Genomic DNA, 21,600 nt, shown 5'->3' on the forward strand with positions numbered 1-21,600 from the left:
TGGTTTTACACTAACATGTCACATAGTCATAGTGATGCACCTGTTTCAAGGCTTGGGTTCAAAGTGCTTAAAGGCTGCAGATAACATTTTAAAAATTCCGTATTGGAACTTTTTTCAGTTCTGCTTTTGCTCCTTTCTCTATAAAGTAAGAGTACAGCAAATCTTTTGAGCTTAAACAAAATTTTTTAACACCTGTTAGTACTACTTACCTTTTGTTATTTATTTCCAAAGTATGGCTAAATTTACTTTAAAGTTAGTGGTGGAATGGGATGCTATTTTATCAACAGAACTGATGGAGTATTTTGAAGGCAAAGAAACCAAATCTTATCTATCGGAACTTGTGTGCTGCAAACACCTGTTTTGGTTAAAAAGAAATATGCATCATTTGCAAGCTATCTTAATACTCCAGCACTTACTTTTAGTCCTCCGAATAGACTCATTCACATTTTTCCTTATCTCATTTGAATTACTTAATTATCAATGCCCCTGTAGTGCTAATAATATAACTTCAACATGAAGTGGTGTTATGTACCTTTTTGCTGTTGGACTGAATTAATTCAAGTCTTTTGTATAAGAAAAGCATCTTATATTTGAAGAAAGTCCTAATTTTTCTCCTGCTGTTTTCTTTTAATAGATACTTAGGATTTGATCATGCTGCCACACTCTTTCACATCCGTGATGGTGCTGCTGATTCTGTGGAAAGACCAATATACCTAACAAACACATTCAGTTTTGCAGTCCTTATACATGATGTTGTGTTACCAGAAGAAGCAAAGCCAATGTTCAAAGTAAGCCCCACTTCAGGGAACATTTCAACCTAATAGTAAATATTTAAATGTCTACACTTTCTTAAATTGTAATATTGGTCTTCATTATTCACTGATCTAGGTCCAGAACTTCAGTAAACCAGTCTTCATTCCGCCTAATGAATCCAGATATATTTTTACACTTCATTTTATGCCTTCCACATCATCTGTTCATATAGATAACAACATTTTACTTATCACCAATGCTTCTAAATTTCATCTACCTGTCCGAGCATACACAGGATTTTTAGATGTAAGTATTTTCCTTTTTTGAGCTACTTTCAAATAATTAGAAGAAGACTGTTTTAAATTCCTTATTCTACTTCTACAGGAGGATGGCTTTCTTAATTTCAAAATTATTTTACTGATTCTTTCTTTAAACAGCTTTGATAACTGCTGAAAAATTGTTTTATTCCCCTCAGTTTTACATAGAAAATGTATAGAATTTTGAGATTGTCACAGTACCGCTATACTAGATTTATTAATGTGTTTGTTAATGAGCTTAGAGTTTGAACACATTTTGTATTTAACTTATGCTAAAATACCTTTATTAATCTCTCTAGTACTTTGTACTGCCTCCAAAAACTGAAGAACGATTTATAGATTTTGGCATATTAAGTGCAACAGAAGCTACCAGCATTTTATTTGCAGTCATCAACAGCAACCCTATAGAGGTAAGGATGGGTTTCTTTTTAGTTAGCCTTTAAAAAAATTTGCCCCTCTCTTGTTACTGAAAACAACACCTTTTGTTCTTTCCAAGCTGGCTATAAAAAGTTGGCATATTATAGGGGATGGTTTGGCCATAGAACTTCTAACAACTGAAAAGGGAAACAGAACAACGATAATTGCAAACCACCATGAACTACAGAACGCGAGTGCATCTGATCAGTCCTCAGTAAGTAATCCTTTGCATCCATTGCTTAAAGCTAGACTGGGGGGTGGTGGTTTTGAAGAGACAAATTTGCATAATTTCTTGAAGTTTAATTTACCAAGGGGGGAGGGAGGATAACAATTTTAAATTGTCTGAATTTGAGCATAATAAGGCATGTAGAATTATAAAAATTTATTTTAAGAAGCTGTATTTGTTAGATTTTGAAAGAAGAAACTTAAGAAAAAATAACCTCTGTGCCCCCAGGTGATGTTCCTCATTTATTTGGGAAGAGTGGGAATTTGTTACCTCTAAGACAGATGATTATGTTAGTAACTTATGTGCTTCAATTTTTCTTTCTACCACTGACAATTGTTTCAAATGGATTTTGATTCATCTGAAAGAATTAAGAAAGAGTTGGGTATTTTTTTTTTAGTGAAATTTGTTTCTATTCAGTGGAATAAAATGATGACTCTTTTTCCTGCCGTTTACAGGTAATACTAGCATCAGGTTACTATGCTGTTTTTAGAATTAAACTCATAGCAAAAGAACTTGAAGGAATTCATGATGGAGCTGTACAGATCACGACGGGTTATGAGGTATATTTGTTGTACATTCATGGGTGTTGCACAGATGATATGTTAAATTTTAAGCATGAGGTTTTAAGAGCTGTGTTAGTGGACAGACTCAGGGAGGAGTTGAGGTTGGGAGGGACCTCTTGAGGTCAAGTTTTCTCTACAAGCCAACGCTACATCAAATGACAGATACGCTGCTCATGCTGAGTATTCTCTGAAGGAATGAAGAACTACTTCCATTATGATTTTCATCTGGCTTTCAGAAACATCCATTTCAGTCCGACCTAATGCTTTGAAGTATGGTTTTTTCAGTTATTTGAGACAGCCTCAAAGCATCAATGCATGGATCTTGTGGCAATACATGCTGACAATGTGCTTTTTTTGTACATTATCAGTTACTGAAATTGAGCTATAATTTTGGAGTTATTTGTTAAACCCCAAAGTGAAAATTGTTTTGGAAGAATTACAGTTTGCTGACAGTTGATGAAACAGAGTTCTTACACTAAGATTATTAAGGGAGAAAAGAGCAACCAGTAAATTCTCAATTTCATGAGTCTTTCTTATTAATAAATTATTTTGCAGAAGAAAGAGATTCAATACATAACAGAATCTGGCTTTAATATGTTTGGGTGATATATGTAGGGAAAAGTTCCCCACCTCCCAGTGTTCTTATGAAGTCAGGAAACTATAACTTATTTTATGGTTCTGGTAAAGCTACAGTTATAAATCTGAAGCATTCCTTGCTGGTTCTTACAGGTTATTCTACTTGGCTTGGTAGCTTTAATAATAAACAGAAAGGATCTTGTTGCCATCCCTTCCACACTCCTTTTTCCATGTCTACATATATCTCGAGGTCTTACCATGACTTCCAATGTTTTTTTTAGAAGTTCAGTTTATCCTCTTCCCTCATACTCATTTACATTAAAGATTTTATCCTGCTGGTTTGCAACAAAGTAGGCTCCATTCAAATGAGACCTATATAATGCCCCTTTGGACAGCACGTGTTTTGAATGTGCTTCTGTGTTGCATGTAGAATAGTGCTAAGTATGACCAAAACAAAAGTGCTTCTTGACAGTAGGGAGTGACTGTTTTGAATATGATAATATGTTGAAATTTTAATTCATGTCTCCATATTTTAGAAAATGATATAAACATAGACTACATTAATTGTAGAATTTATTGGTTTTGTTATTATGTGACATTGAAAAGAAGAGACATTTAAAGGCTGAAATTTAAGTTTTTTTTTCAAAAATTTTCTTGATGGGTTTGTTTTGGTTTTTTTCCAGATTTTAACTGTACCAGTGAAGGCAGTGATTGCTGTTGGTTCACTAACCTGCTCCCCAAAACATGTTTTTCTTCCACCTTCATTTCCGGTAAGAGGGTTGGGTCATAGCATGTCATGTTTTCTTGCTGTCGTTTTTATTTCTGTTCTTTTCAAGAGAAATTACTGCCTTGAATTGTTTCATGTCAAATTTCTGAAAAGGTTCTGCTACTAAACCACTAATTCAGTTTGTTACTAGTTTTGGGGGTTTCCCCCCCAAGCACACGTCCCAGAAACAAACTATCCTTACGTGGAATCATAGAATGGTTTGGGTTGAAAGAGGCCTTTCCAGGTCATCTAGTCCAACTCCCCTGCATAGGCTGGAACATCTTCAGCTAGATCAGGTTGCTCAGAGTTCCATCCAATCAGACCTGGGATGTTTCCAGGGCTGGCACTTCTGCCACCTCTCTGGGCAACCTCTTCCAGTCTTTCACCACCTTTACTGTAAAACATTTTCTCCTAATAAGTAGTTTAAATCTACCCTCTTTCAGCTTAAATCCATTACCACTTATTCTATCACTATAGACTCTGCTAAAAATTAGTCCTCCTCTTTTATAAGCCCATTTTAATCGTTGAAGGAGTTCAATAAGGTCTCCTCAGAGCCTTTTCCAGACTGAACAACCCCAACTCTCTCAGCCTTTTCCTCATAGGAGAGGTGTTCTACCCCTATGATAGTTTTTGTGGCCCTCCTCTGGACCCACTCTAGCAAGTTCATGTCTGTCTTGTGCTGTGGATTCCAGAGCCTGACACAAACACTCCAGGTGGAGTCTCACAAGAGCATAGTAGAGGGAAAGAATCTCTTCCTTTGACCTCCTGGTCGCATCTCCTCTATTGCCTACTTGAATGGGATCTTGGAATACTGATATGATCCCAAATGAGATTGTTTGCAGCTTCAGTCTAATGTAGCTGTGGTTACCTGGTGGTTACTAATTTACGTGCATTAACAACAAGAGTAAGAGAGATGAAATTGCACAAGTACATTTTTCAAATTCCTGAAGTGTAGTACCCAAAGCAACAAAGACTGCTAATAAATTGACAATTCAGCATAGGAAGTCCTTCATCTCTGGGGAACTGTTAACTGTATTGTTTCCACACTGAAAACTGGTCTTCTTGAGGGTACATGGTGGAGTGCATGAACAGGAAAGCAAAGAAGCTGTGTGGGTTGCCAGCTCTCTGCAAAAGTGTGTAATTTGTTGTTATGACTTTGTGGTCAGTGGGGAATGTGCTATGAAGGAAAACTATGAGTAAAAAGTAGGGAATGGAGGTGGCAGTTTTCTGAAAGGATAAACTTAATTCCATGCAGATTGGTGGAAATATTTTGTTTCCTTGTGTGTCCTGCATAGTGTCAAATCTATTGTAGAACACTGCCTATTCTCACCTTCTCTTCTGATAGTCCCTTAGTATCTTCTGCTTATCTGCAGTTTGTGCACTTTTAAATAGTAATTTTTCACTGGCCCTTTAACTTACGTCTAGTAGATAAGTGATAATTCTTTGAAAAAGTAATGCAATAACTCTCAGTGGAAGAAGATAGGTCTAAAGTCACAAGGACTTCAATAAATCATTGCTACATGTGCCCAACTATCCATTCCATCTCTGTTCTGATGTTGTCCTTCACAAATTGTTCTAAAGTCTTCTGCTGCTTTTGAGGTCAAGCAGCCATGCTTAAGAGTAGCAGAGATCGTTTTTTTTATTTATTTATCGTTATGATCTGTGGTTTTCTTTTTTACTATATGGCATCATATATCCATGTTATGGATATTTATTTATGTGGCTACTGTATCTTCACTGCTGTCGTTGTTCCTTATACCCAGACTGCTGTGATTTTTGTTTGCTCATGGTTTCTTCTAGAAATATTTTCAGATAGTTATTCAAGGAAGCTTTGGGCTCATGCATTTTGTTTAGAATGTAGATTCAGACAGAGTTATTACCTTTGACAAGAAACTAGTCTGTTCTCTGTGTTCAGACCCAGGCTTTTCAGAGCAGTCAGCTTCACTTACTGCCTCTGTTAGTTGATCACTTAGTTCTTTTGGCATTTAAGAACACTGACAGCAGACTTTTTCTTTTTTCCTGGGTTTATTTCAAGATAAACTTGTCATCTCTGAATTAATGACTCTCTTGTTTCTAGTTATTCTGTAATGCCTCAATTACTTATGGAAATAAACCTGGAATAGCATCAGTTCTTCTTGTTTCAGTATTTGGTAGAGAAATTTGACAACTATAACAACCAGGAATAACTAAGTGCTACAATTTTAGTAACAATTGCTTTTCAACTTATACCTAGGTTGTAATTCTTCTGCAGCTGTCCCTTTTCCAGTGCTGTCTGTAGAATACCAGAAATAAGATTGAGGTGCAAATACACTAAGGTTATTAAAAAAATTGTCAGCAGTGGCCCATCAGTGTATGTAGGCTTTGTAAAGTTTAGTGTCCTGGTGTGAACAGATCTTAGCTGACTTCTGTTGACTTCTGTTTCATGGTGGCACTTTAAGCTCGTGGTGCCACCTCTGTTAATGGTCCCCTTTGAGGACCTGTATGTTAAATAACATTGCTTTGTTTTTCTTATTACTGATGGATAGCCATCTTCCCATATCTGTTGTTTCATGCCTAAGTGCTGTGTAAGGGTTTTAGTAGAATACTGTTCATTTGTTCTAGAGTTTAACAAACATTTACCTTGGCCAACTGATGGCAGTTTGTTGTTCATAGCATTCCATAGAAGAAGCTCTGACATGCTTCCTTTTCGGTTTAACAAGATTATACTGTTCAGAGATTTATTTTTATAGTTTTTCCTCTAAAGTTACTACTACTGGGACTTTTAGAGTATCTAACTATTTTGCAGGCTTAAAATTTGGCTGTGGCCTCAGGGAAGTGAATCTCTCCACTCCAAGTCTGTACTTCAGAGTAATTTTTTTAAAAAGCTGAAAGTACTGATTTAAGATGAATGTGAAAAACTTCAGTCATGTTCATTAGAAGACAGTCTTGGGTATTTAAATTTGCTTGTATTAATTTATTTAATATAAATGTAAAATTTTGTCATGGGTTGCAAGTTGCAGTTTTTTTGTCTGTTTTGTGTCTTTTTTTATTTACTCTCTACTTGTCAGAACTGGGTTTTGAGATAAGGTGAAAAAAATGGCCACGGAATCACTGATTCAGAAATGAGATCAGGGGAGAGCTTTAGCAATGTAAATATTCTGATAGTGACAAACAATTGAATTACGTGTTCTGTGCTTAAAAGGTAGAATAATTTTTGACTTGGAAGAGGAGGCAGGGTGTAAAAGTGTGGGGAAAAAAGCTTGCCCTGTTTGTTTGGGTTTTACTGTAATTTTGGTGTCTGGTGTTTTTAATTTCACTGGGAGTGGAAAGGAAAGTTTTAGCTATGTTTTTAAATGCCTTCTGTAACCAGTAGTATTCATAATCTGCAGCATTGCTGTTCCTTTCAGGTTATTTCTAATTACTAGAAAACTATGTACTAGATCTCTTTAAAGAAACTTGGTTTCCTTTTGTAATAGCAGGCTCAAAAAAATTGAAGTTTTCTCTTGTCCTTCCTCCTCTGGCACTTTTTTTTTACATGATTTGATTAAGCAGAACTGTTGTCCTAGCTCTCCAAGATAATTAAGGTGGACTTAATTTTGAAAGAGGTGAACTGTGCATCCTGGCCTGGGTCAGAAATGGTGTAGCCAGCTGGAGAAGTGATCATGCCCCTGTACATGTCAGTGGTGAGGCTGCACCTCAAGGACTCTGTTTAATTTTGGGTCTCGTGATACAATAAGTACATGGAGTCCAAGAACATGTCCAGAGAAGAGCAACCAAGCTGGTGAAAAATCTTTAGCTGAGGGAACTGGGGTTGTTTAGTTTGATAAAGAGGAGGCTTGTGTTAGACTTTTTCTCTCTGCAGCTACCTGAAAGGAGGATGTAGCAAGGGAGGTGTTGGTCTCTTCTCACTAGTATCTCACAAAAGGACAAGGGGAAGTGGTTCAGTGATTGGTTCAAGTTAGATGGTAGGAAAAAACTTTACAGAAAGGGTTATCAAGCACTGGAGCAGGCTGCCCAGGAACATAGTGGAGTCATGATCCCTGAATGTGTTTAAAACTCAAATAGATACAGTGCTTAGGGACGTGGCTTAGCAATGAGCTGGTAACTCTAGGTTACTAGAGTTAGGTTAAAGGCTGCACTGGAGGATCTTATAGGTCTTTTCAAACCTGAACTATTCTATGATTCTATGATTTTAGTTCTGCTGTAGTCTTTGTCAGCCTCCATAAATAAATACATGTGCTAGGGAAAATTCCTCACCTGTGATGCTTTTTCATCCTTTCTTTTCTTTAGGGGAAAGTAGTTCACCAGAGCCTGAACATTATGAACTCCTTTTCTCAGAAAGTGAAAATACAACACATACGCTCACTGTCAGAAGATGTAAGGTTTTATTATAAAAGGCTAAGAAGTAATAAAGAAGATTTAGAGCCAGGAAAAAAATCAAAGGTTTGTTTATGACTTTTTTCTACAAGCTTACAAGTTCTCTCTTATACATAGCTTATATTAAGTTTGCGTAGTCACCACAAATCTTTCTTTGGTCATTATATTTACTGTGCTGTGTCATATTTGATCTGCTCTTTTACCTGTTTTGCAGATTGCAAATATTTATTTTGATCCTGGTTTACAATGTGGAGATCACTGCTATGTAGGCTTGCCTTTTCTATCTAAATGTAAGTAACTTTCAACTTTATAATGAAAGTCTTAGAAAAAAGTTCTCTTTAAGCAATTGTTTTCCATGAAAAATTAAAAAAACATATTATTTCTTAAAGCGGAACCTAAAGTTCAGTACAGCATAGCAATGCAAGAAGATGCCTGGGATTCTGACTGGGATTTACATGAGAACTTATTCAAAGAATGGACAGAAATAAGAGACAACTCAAGCCATAGGTAAGGATTTTATCCTTGTTATTTTCTCAGGTCTTGTATCACTAGATAATTCCGTGTTATGTGTGCTTGTGTAAAATATAAGTTTTCTTAATGTTGCAGTGCTCTTTTAGAGGGGGCCAAGAAGGGAATTACTTGACCTTCTCTGCAAAACCTTTAATGAGAACATTTTAAAAGTTAAAAAAACAGTAATTTCCCTAAGTGAAACACATAGCACTTGGAAGTTACTATTCAACTGGAATATGTTGCAGTTATTGAAAAGGTGGCAACAGCAAGGTTGCTACCTGCTCTGTAAAAATTTCCAAAAACAGCTTATACTGATTGTGCAGTATCCCTCATTCTGCACAAGTAACCTTTGAGAATGTCCTATTGCCTACAGTAAGAGGACAGTAAAGGAAAATTCCATTTAAAAGCTACTTCTGAATAACCAGCAATTCTAACTAGAATGTTCAGTGCTTTAATATTATTTAATATCATACCTATGAACTTTTTAGCAGGGTCTGTTGTAATAGGATGATATAATGTGTTTAACTAAAAAAAGTTAGATTTAAGATGGATACAAGGAAGAAATTTTTTATAATAAAGGTAGCAGGTTTTATAATAAACACTAGCAGGTTGTCAAGAGAGATGGCAGAAGCCTCATCCTTGGACATATTCACAGTCAGGTTGGATGGGGCTCTGAGCAACCTGATCTTGTTGATAGATGTCTCTCCTCTTATGGGAAGGTTGGACAAAGTGGACATTTAAAGGTGTCTTCCAACCCAAACCATAGTATGATTCTATGATATCAAGTCCACAGTAGAACTTGGAATGGATAGGTGTTGGCAGCAACAATTAAATAGAGAAAATCCTTACAATCTTTGTGTGGCTTTGCTTGAGGTTTTTATGGGCAGTACATATGGACAGAGTTCACAGAATTTTTTAGTTGCATATATATACAATGTACCATGTTATTTCTCAAACCATTGTTTTTAGGGTGCTTTAAAGGACTCAGTTTTTTCCAGGCGTTTTCAATCTTACTCCCATAAAGTAAGTTTTAAAACTCTTTTTCCAGACTGAATGCTGTATTTGAAGTAGACACAGATCTTCAGAAGGATGTCCGGTTGAAAATTACAGCAGAAATGGCCTGGCCTTCCATACTTAGTTCACCACGGCACCTCAGCTTCCCTCTTACCAATACAAACAGCTCATCAGTAAGTTATTGTGTTGATAGCCATTAAAAATACAAAATTACACTGTTTCTAATTACATTAACCCCATCATAAACTTCACAAAAATTTTGTTTCTGAATAGGAAGAAGAAATCTTTCTAGAAAATCCAGCTGATGTTCCTGTGTATGTTCAGTTCCTTCCTGTAGCTCTGTATTCTAATCCATCCACCTTTGTTGATAAAATGCTAGAACGGTAAGTATTGTTTTAGAGTATTTAGGACATTCTCACCCTGCAGCAAAATGTATTTTACAAAACACAAATGCAGTACTTGGCAGCTGTGCTGGTAGTTACAGTTTTGGCCACTTCTAGAATTCGAATCATTAACCCATTTGAGAACTGAATCTAGGCTGATTGCTATTCTATTGAACGCACATCTGTTCTTTTTTTCTGTTTGTTTTTTTTTCCTGAGCTAAAATAATGTTTACATTTCTTCCTTAACATGAACTATAAGCGAGGAAAATAAGAAAAATCAAATGAGCCTATCAGCTGCATATTGTTTGAGTCCTACCATCTGTTATTGATTTGTGCTAAAATCCTTAAGTGCAAGTATGTCATTATCTTTCCTGACCTGGGGGGGAAAAAAATTGCATGTCTCTTTCAGGTTTAATTTGAGCAAGCCAATTAATTTCAATCTGAGGACTCTAGAATTCCAGGTCTTCAGAAATTGTGTAAGTATTTCAATATGTTCTTTATATTTTTTAATTTAGGTATTTTAATGTTATAATAAGAGTTTATGTGTGTCTTAAAGTTTAGGTATTAATTTGTGTGAAAAATGTGATGTTTCTATTGGATGTTTTCAGGGCATTAGGAAAAGTAGTATTTCTTCAAATATAATTAGTGTGTCACATTTACCATATGCTTCTGTTACAATAGGATTGTGGAAGTTACAGGAAATCTGCATTTATTCATTCTGTTATTGAAAGGCTTATTTTCTTTAGTATAGTGGTTAGTAGTTCTAAAATTAGTGAAGTTTGGAGTATTCCATTGCTTAGTTCTTTATATTAAATAATTTGAGTTTTGTGGACAATTTTTAAGTATGTGTTTTTTCATATAGTGCCTGGCACATCTTGAACATTTTCTTTTTTCCATCCAAAATGTATGCCTTTTCTCCATGCCTTTATAGTTAGTTTTAGGTAAGCAATTTGGTGTTTGCACAGTATCTAAAGACAAATGTATCAAAATGCTTTTTTTTAATAGTTTTTCTATTTTAAGTTCTATTTTTCCTGTTTTTCCTTTACTTAAGAATAGCAATATTCTAAAAATATTTTAACAAAGGAACATTCCAAAGGCAGAAAATATTACATAATGGTTTAATGCTAATTTAGTGTTTAAAATACAAATTATAATGTATACATAAAAAACCTTCTAAACTTTTACTAAATCTTTATGAATCCACATTTGTATGGCTTAGTTCAGTTTTGTCTTGCATAGTAACATAGCTGTGTTGTTCTGCATAGTAAACACAGATGGCTAGCTAAAAGGGAGGGAAATTCTTAGTCTCAAGACTTTCTGGTAAAAAAAAAAAATGTATCCTCCTTTGGGTAGTTACAGTTCTTTATGATGAGACTGATTTTCTAGCTGAAAAAATGTAATTTCTGTCAAATAAACATAAAAAGTTCCTATTTTTCCTACTTTCCCTACTCCTGTAAAGGTCCAGCCACTACAGAACACTCTGGGACTTACAAAGGGCCTCACTCGCCATTCAGTTTTGAGCCTAATATTAAAACCTGGTGAGAGGAAGTCTGTCAAAATCAGGTTCACACCGGTTCTTAATAAGACTGTTTCATCATTAATTGTTATCAGGTATGATAGATATTTCTGTCATGAGTTTTTCTGATGTTTGTATTTATATATGAGATCATACTTGTGATCAGCCGTCAATAAGAAACTGTTGCTGCTTTTACAAGAATAATTGTAGCATCACATGTCTGGTGAAAGATTTAATTTAAATGTAATTTTTATACCTTTTACAGCAGTTAAACTGTATTCACTGCATACATTCTAATATGAGTATGTATCCACTGTTATTCTTGAAGACTTGAATTCTTAAATACATGTTACATTATCTTGAAAGCAGGGACTCCAGGTATTACTACCATTTGTAATATTAAGCTGCAATAGTAGTTCAGTCTTCCTACTAAAAAACTCTGAATAACTATTTCACTTGAGTATTAGTTATGATACATTAATATAATGTTGAAATACAAAATTTTAACTAGTACCTCCCTGGGGTTTAATTCATCTGTTACGTTGTAATTTCTTATATTTTTGCCTTGCAAACAGTGTGTTTGAGATACACTCCCCACCCCTCTATTTACTTCCATATTGTGGGCTTTTATTTGTGAAATCATGTATATTTCTGACCTCCAGGTCTGGGATATAACTTCATAGTTTGTAGAGAAGCTTGCAGGAGCAATAGACTGCATAATCTTTTTGTGAATGTTTCCACTTTTTCTTTATGCACAGAAATAATTTGACTGTAATAGATGCCATAATGGTACAAGGACAAGGAACGACGGAGAGCTTGAAGGTCGCAGGCAAACCTCCTGGTCCAGGAAGTTCTTTACGCTTTAAAATCACAGAAGCATTATTAAAAGACTGTTCAGAAAGTGAGTACTATGTGAGCTACTATGCTGAACAGAAAATTCATTTTATATATGCAACCTGAAATGTGTGGAAATATTTTTTCCCCTGTTCTTGTGCCCCAGAAATTCCATTAAATGTATTCAAGTTGTTTCTTCATCCAGGCAGAAAATCAAATAGTTTAGGTTCTTCATTTTAATGTGAAAATCAGGAAATATTGAATAAAAGACTTTCATATGCTAAAATTAAATAGAGAGGAGGTGAAAATCCTGGTACATTCACTAGGATAATACCTAATGCCTAATTTAACTCAAATTTCATCACATAGAATCGTAGAATTGGCTGGGTTGGAAGGGACCTCAGAGATCATCAAGTCCAGCCCTTTTACCACCGTTGCGGTTGCTAGACCATGGCACTGGGTGCCACATCCAGTCTCTTTTTAAATATCTCCAGGGATGGAGAATCCACTACTTCCCTGGGCAGCCCATCACAGATGCAGCTTTCTGGTTTTGGTTGTTTCCCCCCCAAACACACACACACTTCAGAATCAGTATGCTCATACTCAACATGGAAAAAAATAGAGTATGTTCTTCAATGGAAAATAAATTCCAGACACATGGTACACTGTGGTCAAAATTTTTCTGGTCTATGGCTTCCTTCTGAAAGGGAAGCTAGGAGTAGCTCTATTACCAAAGGAAATGGTAAAAAGGGTTTAGTTTTATCTGGTATTAAAATCTACTTTATTACGTTGCTGATTTCCAGATATATTTGTAAGGTGCCATCTTAATTCTTTGAGATTATTCTGCTTTTTTGAGGGATGAGAAAGAGAACTGCAACAAAAGCTTGGTTGTTATCTCTTACATATTGTGGTTTAGGGATTTTTTTGCTTGTAAGATAGTAGCTCAGTCACAGATTTTTATCGTTAAGAAACTCACAAAAAAGTTTTAGTTCACCTTATGCTCTGACTTCTCACAGAATACCACAACACTAAGCAGTACATCAAAGAACTTAAATAATTTTTTTGTGAGGCAGCAGGGATATCAGAAGTTTGGGGGCTTGTTTTTTTCCCTGTAGAGGGCTCTGAAATTGTACAAGTGCCCAATCTTGGCAGTGGTGAGGATCTGCATGCAGAGATCTCTTTCTGCAGGTCACATGGAGATTTCCATGGGCCTCACTGGTCCCTTTTGCTGCAGTAATACTGACACAGCTCTCCTCTACTGTAAAATATGAATATAGTGAAAGGATATCTGTTAGCACAGCACTAATTGCTTTCTGTTGTTTGTTTCTAGAAATGAAATACAGAGAACCGAATTTCACACTGAGAAGAACATTTAAAGTGGAAAATACAGGGCAACTGCAGATTAATGTGAAAACTATGGAAATAAGTGGCTATACATGTGAAGGATATGGATTTAAAGTAGTTAACTGTCATGAGTTTGCACTAAGTGCCAATGCCTCTAAAGATATTGTCATATTGTGAGTGTTTTTTCTTACATTTGAAAGGAGAGCTACACCAGGAATGTGTATATTAGTATACCTAATACCTAATACTGTTCCAGAAGAAAACACTGTGTGTTAAATTCTGGGGTTTTTTTTACTTAGGCTTTGAGTAGGTTGGGTGGTTGTTTTTGTTTTGTTATTTAATAAAACATAAACCAGTAAATTTTTTTCTCCTTGCAAACACAATTTTAAAATTACTTAAAGTTTTCATGACTGAGTATAGTATTAATTTTATTACTATCCAGTATGTTTAATTTACTGAATTGAAATAGTGTTACTAAATGGGGGTCTTTATACATTTTATTCATTTGGGTTGTGAATACACGTAAGGTGTAGGTTTACATATGTTTTTGGTGCATGGCAGTATGTCGATAAGTGCCTTTTGTCTAGGGATTAATATTGTAATGTTAATATTGTTAATATTGTAATGCAGCATTTTAGTCTTGAATATTCTGTCTGTTGCTTGATTGTAATGATTGTTTAATGCTGACAATTTTTATTGCAAAAGATAGCTTCACCCAAAAACTCCTCTGTAATGCTGCTTGGATTTAGATTTAACTATTTGGAACATGGTATCTAAAAATTTAGAAGATAGTTCTGTTCTGTAAAAGGGTGTATGAGATAATCCTTCACCAGGATTTCTTCAGCAGTCTTAGCTTGTGATAAGAGAGGAACATAGTGGTGATGTTTTTGAAAAGGCATGCAATTTTGACTTATAGGTGAAGTGTTTAAAAACTGTATAATTCACATAATGGTCAGTACCATTGCTTACTTACATTACTGCATTCATAGCTTTCTCTTAACAGATTTGGTCATTTCAGTTATTATAATGTACAATGTAATACATTATAATGTATGTTCATATGGTGTCAGATATGTTAAGCTTAGGTGTGTATGAACTTAGCACACCTTGAGGTGTTTGAAAGTTACTCATAAGTATTTTTAAGCTAGTTGTGTGTATGATTGTTATCCATACTACCAGGGCTATTTGGTATAAATGTTTGATTAGGATGCCAGTCATGGCAGTAATTGATGGAGCTTTTATCTTTTAAATTTATGAATAATATAAGTTACCTCAAACTTTCATGCTGTTGATGCAAGAAGTTCTAACGTGCTTTGCTTTGTTTTCAGGTTTACACCTGATTTCACTGCTTCTAGAGTCATACGTGAATTAAAATTCATCACTGAGGGAGGCTCTGAGTTCATATTTATCTTGAATGCATCCCTTCCATATCACATGTTAGCAACGTGTGCAGAGGCTCTACCCAGGCCCAACTGGGAGTTGGCACTGTACATTATCATCTCAGGAATAATGAGGTAGTGTGTATGTGTTTGTTCTTACTGGTATATGTGCATGAGCTACCACTCCTTGAATAGAAGTCTGTGTATTCCAGTACATGCTGTAATCTCTGTAAAATAGAGCAGGGAGATGGAAGAGAACAAATCCATAAATGCTCCTGTGGATTGAGTGTGAACTGTTTCAGGCTGAGGAGTACTGACTTGCTGCTCAGACAGAGGACAAAATAATAACCTTCTTTGGGCTTATTTCTTTAAGTGAGATACATATGCCTCTTAGCCTTGGTAATGTGTAGTGTTTTGATAAATAAGCCAAATTTGAGTCAAATTAGGTATTAAAACTCCTCTAACCATTAATTCCCATGGAAACTTAAGCATCCTTCTGGAGTACTGAGCTTTAGAGAGATGAGGCAGTTCGTAACTGTAATAAGCTTAGCAGATGCCTTTGAATTTAACTTCTCTGTCACTTGCATGTGACAGACAACTGAATAATGGGATGTCTGAGAACCCAAAGGGGCATTATTTGCAACACTGCAGACTTGGAGGTTACTTAGTAGCATATTAATGCACTTTCTGCCTCAGCAAGCTGACATTTGTTAGCTGTGAGTGCTTGAAAATTCCACTGTTTTCCTAGCCTAACCTCTATCCATCTTTGCTTCTTTGAAAACCGAGGTTATAAACAGAACGTCTCTGCTCACCATTTGGATGTGAGACACCATCGCTGCTTTTATCCAGGGAAAACCCTAGCAGAGAAATTTATATGTATAAATTATTACTTATCAGTAACAACAAATGCTGTTTTGCTTTTTCATCAGTGTTAAGCTTATATCTTAGTCAGTTGGATTGCTGCTGTAGATGACTATGAGGAAAAAGATGTGATAATGTGTTGTTCCTGCATTTTTTTTTTCATAGTAAGATACTGGCTCTTCCATTTTACTGTGCTATTTTACATGCTTGATTAGGCTGTCTTTTCTTCCAGAGACTGTTTAAAAGAAATACGTAAAGTTACAGCCTGCTTAATTTTCTTTTTCTTTTTTGACTCTTCAGCACCTTCCTTTTAGGAAACTGCATTTTCTGAAGTGACAGGAAAGTTAGGAAGTCTTGTTTCCAAACTAACACTCCATTACTTAGGGAAGTGCTAAGTAATTCCTTAAATGGTTTTCTCCTGTGTATTTGCTAGTAATTTATAAGGCTACTTTCTCTTTAGAGCCAATAATGCTTGTCAGCTTGCAAGTATAATTTGTGTGAATAATGTATGTTCTTTTTCTACAAGTCTCTTTCTTAGTAGCAAACTAGATAAGAGTCTTAATGTAACCATTTCATAACATTCCAAGGATCCTCTGCAGAAACAGCCTCTGTCTTGCAGGATGCCATCACACAGATGCTTGCTAGTTGCAACTATAGCAATACTTCCCTATCGTTGCAAAGCTGTCCTTAATTGGTAGGGGTTAACAACTCTAGGAGTGTGTCAAGTTCATATTTTAAATTTGATATGGTGGTGTTTATTGTTGCCTTCCCTAAATCACTATTGGTTTTCATCATTACCATTTTGTGGATCCAAGTTTTGAAGTCCAACTTGATAGAATATGTGCAAACATGACAAATGAGCTTCTCCTATTTGTGAAGACTTTATCAACCACGTATATGTGTGCTCCATTATAAAACCACAGGGGAAAGAGGGATGAAGCAAGATCATATTTGGATGTCTAGATCATGTTGCTCCCCACTGCGTGGTGTTCCTCATGCTAATTTATTTTGTAATTTAAATGGCAACTTAGATTTGTGTTTCATTTTCCAATAATTTTTTAAAAAGCAAAAAAATCCCAAACCAAACCACTGCTGCTCTCACCATACCAAAACCAGAAAGTGCAGTAAAAATAGACAACAAAAAAGAGATTTGTTCATTTTTGCATTTTGAAGCTGGTATCTATTTGTCAAAGCTCCAGAGCTGGCGTAAGAGTCAATTCACAATGAGTTCCTTACTCAGAATGGTGGAAAAGTCCTCAAGGTGACCCTTAGCTGCATCCTTTCCTGTACAGCCTCCATGGATCCCAGCATTAATGCCGTGAGGGGAGTGCTTTGAGGCTGAGGGCAAAGAGTGCCCACCCAGCCCACCAAAACCCTATGCACTCCATCCGAAGTTTGCGTAGCACTATAGTGGTAGAGATTTGATGCTCTTGTTGGTATCAGTGTTGTGAAACTTTCAAAGAGCACCATAGATTACTTGAAACAAGTAAAAGGTACTTTTACATAAAAGGAACATATTCATTACATCCTAAAGGTAATTCCTTTTTTGATGGCATGGAACACAACGCAAGCATTACTGTCTTGAGTAACAATTTGTATAAGCTCGTCTTAAAAACTCCTGTGTACTTTTTAACCTTCTCTGTTGCTTTCTAACATCTTGGATGAAAAGTGTCTTTCCAACCTTCTGCAATCTGGTTATGCATCTAGAATCCTATGTCACTCCTGGGGCAGGAAAGAAAAGCACTGATAACCTGCTACCAACTGCTGATCTGGTCTTCAAAGGTGCTTGTGTTTTTGCCAACAGCTGAAACTTGAGATATCTAGACTAGATGATTCTAGCTAAAATTAAACAGAGGTATCTCAGCCTTTTCTGTGAACTGATGCTGGTTTTCATAGATTTGGATTAGAAAAGCTGGCAGTCAGAGCAGGAGGGAGAACAGAATCTGAAGTTGCTAATTTGGAGTTCTTTTCTCATAAACTTTCTAGGGTAATAGGCAAAGCAAGCTTTAGTCATCGTCATTGTGTCTCCTTCCCCCGAAACTCCCACCTGTTAGGAGATGAACTCAGAGTGCGATGAAGGTCTCTGCAGTGGTTTTATTGCTTCATTCAAAAATGTAGTTCACTGCAGTGTATTATGTAAGTGGAGAACTCCTAAACATGGGTTTGCAGCAGATGCAGTTAGTTGTAAAACTCCTTGAAATAACAGTCTCTAAATTTTATCTCTCTGAGCAGCAGTACAGTTCTCTGTAGAGGGCCTCTGCTTTTAAAATGGAATTGCACCAGCAAGCTGCAACAGCTGCTGACCACTTGGATGTCCAATTTTATATTCTAATTCTGTCTTTTTTTTTCTTTTGGATTCTCAGCAACTGCAAGTCAGACTTGCCTCTAGCTTCAATTCTCAGTGTCAGTGATGTGTGTAACGTGCCAGACTTGTGTGCTCTTTGTTTCTATCAGGCGAAATTGTGTGGTTCGGATGCAATTTTCAGCTTTTCAGTACAAGATTCAAACTTGTGTTGTGTAATTAATTAACTTCAAAATGCTCAAAACTAAGAAATACTTAGATGATTGCTTCTTTTCTCTGCAGTGTACTCTTTCTCTTGGTAATTGGAACAGCCTATCTAGAAGCTCAAGGAATATGGGAGCCATTTAGGAGACGTTTATCCTTTGAGGCCTCAAACCCTCCCTTTGATATGGGAAGGCCACTTGATCTCAGGAGAATAGTTGGAATTTCATCTGATGGAAGGTAAGTATAAGTTTGGGGGTTTTGTAAGGTGTTTACCTCTTCAATTTTTCTTTTAGTTCTAAGGCTGAAAAGAAAGTAGTATTGCTCTTTAGGACAGATGAATGGATAAAAGATCCAGTTACTTATAAAAAGATGGCCTGGATAAAAAGATGGGTTTTTTGATTGTGAGGAATATTCATCTTTGGAAAAAAAGAAAAAAAAACAACCAAACCCTGTCAGATTTTCTGTTAATGTTCCTTGAGAACAAAAGGTATAGAATGCAGAAAAATTACAGGCCAGAAGTTCCTACCTTCAGTGTCTTGAGAAATCTCCTCCTTTCATTGTTCCTTTCAATCCATACGTTGACTGTCATTTTACTGTGGTTTTATTTATCTGTACAGTGAACAAATGAACAGTCCTCTGACTTCTCAAACAAGTTTTAGGCATTTTAGCTGGTTTTATGCCAACAACAGTGTAGATCAAGGACTCTCTTGGACATAGTGTTTTTTGGTTTGGGTTTTTTTTTTTCTCATGTGGGAGAATGGAAACATTGTCCAGTGTATTTAAACACTTGTTCTTCCAGCTTGAATGCCCTTGGATCAGATTCTAATCACAGTTCATCCAGAGGGATCTACGGAGCAAGCAGTTCGTCTTCACGATCCAGTGCAGGGAATCATAAACAATGCAATGCAACAGCACACCTTCACAGCAATAGAAATGCACCTGATGTTGACAACATCAAATCTAAAAACAGTTCAAGCATACCTAATAGGACTTCAGCACAAGCAGCTTCCATGCAGTCAGTGAACAGAGCGGGCCCCTTTACCTTGGATTCAGGTGCCACATCTCAGACTCATGCTGCAGGCAAAAGAGCCAAGGGGACGAGGCAGAACCAGCAGCCAGCACAGCAGCAGGCACCAGCTTTGGCAGAGCAGCCCCTCCAGCAGCCCCCAGCAGCCGGGCCCCAGCAGCAGGAGCAACAGACTGAAAGTGCTTTGCCACAGCTGCCACTTCTCAGCACACCTCACGGTGAATGTGCCAGCAGCAGAAGGCACAGCTCAGAGGATTCAGATCTCACTGGGCTCATAGAAACTATGGAAAAAGACTTTGACCACCCAGAGTCCCCTTCCTCAGATGTGTTTACAGAGCAGCCCCCATCTCCTCTAGCAAAAAACAAAGGTAATACAATTGTGTTTTATTTAACAGGGTGATTCATTATGTAAGCTGCAGAACAAGATACAATCAGCTGTAAAGGTCATGTTTTCATAGTGTGGAAAGTGATAGCTTCTCAGCTGTTCCCTACCCTACAGTATGTGCCTGTGTCTTGAACACTTCCCTTACTTGTTTCATGGCAGCAAAGTTCTCTGTGCAGTGCTAGATTGTGCTTCCTCCTGCAAAATTTCTGAAGGATTTTTATAAAAGTAGATGTGAATATCCAGACATCGGACCCTCTCAAGAAGAAAGATGCTTTTTGCTGGTACTCTTTTGCCTTTGAGTTACTATCCATCCCTTCTGTCTCCATTATTTGTGCTTGGGCCTGGGGGTTAAGGAAAGGAGTTTTTTTAAGTTGTCCCACTGTATTGTGAAAACTGAGACATGGAGAAAGGGAGAAGGGGGAAAGAGAGATGAGTAAACCCCTGTGGTATTGATTGGGAATTGTGCCCAGACATGCAGAAAATCCTTGATGTCAGGTGGTCAGCAAGCTATATATGGCACCTGTATTTATAACTTGCATTCATCTTTGCATAGGGTTAGGGTTGAGTTTGAGTATCTTCTCAGTTCTCTAATGCAGAAACTAATGTGATGCATTCAGACTTCTAAAAGTGTGTGCCAATGATTGTGTCCTTGTTACAAATGCTTCCTGAGTGTACAGAACCTCCAATTGTGCTTTTTTATCAGCCCTTTCAGTTGTGTCATAGAGTTACGTGCTTATAAATTTAATCTTAATATGTATATTTCTAAGTGATTTTTCACATGTTTTCTAGCAACAACAGAAATGGCACTGATTCTTTGTGGCTTATTAAAGATAAAGTTAAGAAAAGTAATGGTGGGAAGGCATATAAACTCTGAAGTACCTGTATGATCATGCACCACCAAAGAGGAAAGCTTTGCTCTGTTGACTGTTAATGAGCAGAAAGTTTATAATGAGTTCAAAATAAATGTGATGATTCATCTGGACTTTCAAAGCAGAGACTCTAGAGAGATGAGAGGTTTTGGGGATCTGCTGAAATATGTTATTTTTTCAGGGCTTTTTTGTTCTTTAGCTTAGATAAGGGGATGGGTTTGGGGAATTAATCTTAAGAGAATTATGACCGGTTTGTCATTTACTCATTTCATAAAGGCTAAGTAGGACTCCAGCAAATGACATGACTGGATGTATGTTTTATAGGCAACTCCTCTGTTAGCAAATACTACAGTGATGGAACTCTGAAAAGAGAATCAGGTAGTAGAGAGGATGCAGCGTCCTCATGGAGCATGTCTACGGGGATTTAAAGTGGACTTAGCCCATGTACTCAGTGCTTGAAAGGGCTGGGAGTACTTTTGGAGCGCACCTTCCATTTGTAGTTCAGCCTAAAATGAAAACAGCTCTTGCATTCCAATCCTGCTGTGTGATGCAGCTGCTACTCAGCACCTGAAGAGCACTGAGTTTGGTTTCACAGCATATTCCTTTTTTAAATTATTCCTTCGTTATTATTTCTGTAACCATACAAATAATTTCTAGCAGTCTGTGTATTAGGAGCTTATCTTAGCAAATAGCTGATCTTAAGTCAATAGACCTTTAATTACATGTTTTTCAAATATACTTAGATATGGGTGCTTGTGTTGATTTGGTCTCGATTTCCAAAGTTGTTCAAGTTTATGTAAAATACTTGATACCTAGTCACTTACATGAGTTCCATTTTTTGACAGTACTTTCCTGTTTTGTAACTTTCATTCATTGACGTGTTCATTCAGATAAATTCACATCTTTCCTCCTGTTACAGAGGCTGAATACTTGAATATTTAATATTGGAATATTCAAGCTGAATACTAAATATTTAAACATATTCTGTATTGCAAATT

General features: G+C 36.5%; 1 protein-coding gene across 2 annotated transcripts in view; it reads left to right on the top strand.

The window, feature by feature from the left end:
* TMEM131 (transmembrane protein 131) overlaps positions 1-21,600 on the top strand; it is a 91,450-nt gene that overhangs the window by 55,643 nt on the left and 14,207 nt on the right. For both annotated transcript variants that reach the window (XM_030448987.1, XM_030448996.1), the window contains exons 14-31: positions 635-788; positions 889-1,059; positions 1,370-1,480; positions 1,567-1,701; positions 2,169-2,273; positions 3,536-3,622; positions 7,888-8,040; positions 8,189-8,264; positions 8,364-8,481; positions 9,533-9,671; positions 9,772-9,881; positions 10,291-10,357; positions 11,341-11,492; positions 12,156-12,298; positions 13,562-13,748; positions 14,904-15,089; positions 18,400-18,558; positions 19,121-19,716. In XM_030448987.1, the coding sequence (XP_030304847.1) occupies positions 635-788; positions 889-1,059; positions 1,370-1,480; positions 1,567-1,701; positions 2,169-2,273; positions 3,536-3,622; positions 7,888-8,040; positions 8,189-8,264; positions 8,364-8,481; positions 9,533-9,671; positions 9,772-9,881; positions 10,291-10,357; positions 11,341-11,492; positions 12,156-12,298; positions 13,562-13,748; positions 14,904-15,089; positions 18,400-18,558; positions 19,121-19,716 (2,849 nt within the window). The remainder of the gene's footprint in view (positions 1-634; positions 789-888; positions 1,060-1,369; positions 1,481-1,566; positions 1,702-2,168; positions 2,274-3,535; positions 3,623-7,887; positions 8,041-8,188; positions 8,265-8,363; positions 8,482-9,532; positions 9,672-9,771; positions 9,882-10,290; positions 10,358-11,340; positions 11,493-12,155; positions 12,299-13,561; positions 13,749-14,903; positions 15,090-18,399; positions 18,559-19,120; positions 19,717-21,600) is intronic.

This window comes from Calypte anna, chromosome 1, assembly GCF_003957555.1.
Source record: "Calypte anna isolate BGI_N300 chromosome 1, bCalAnn1_v1.p, whole genome shotgun sequence".
Lineage (NCBI taxonomy): Eukaryota > Metazoa > Chordata > Aves > Apodiformes > Trochilidae > Calypte > Calypte anna.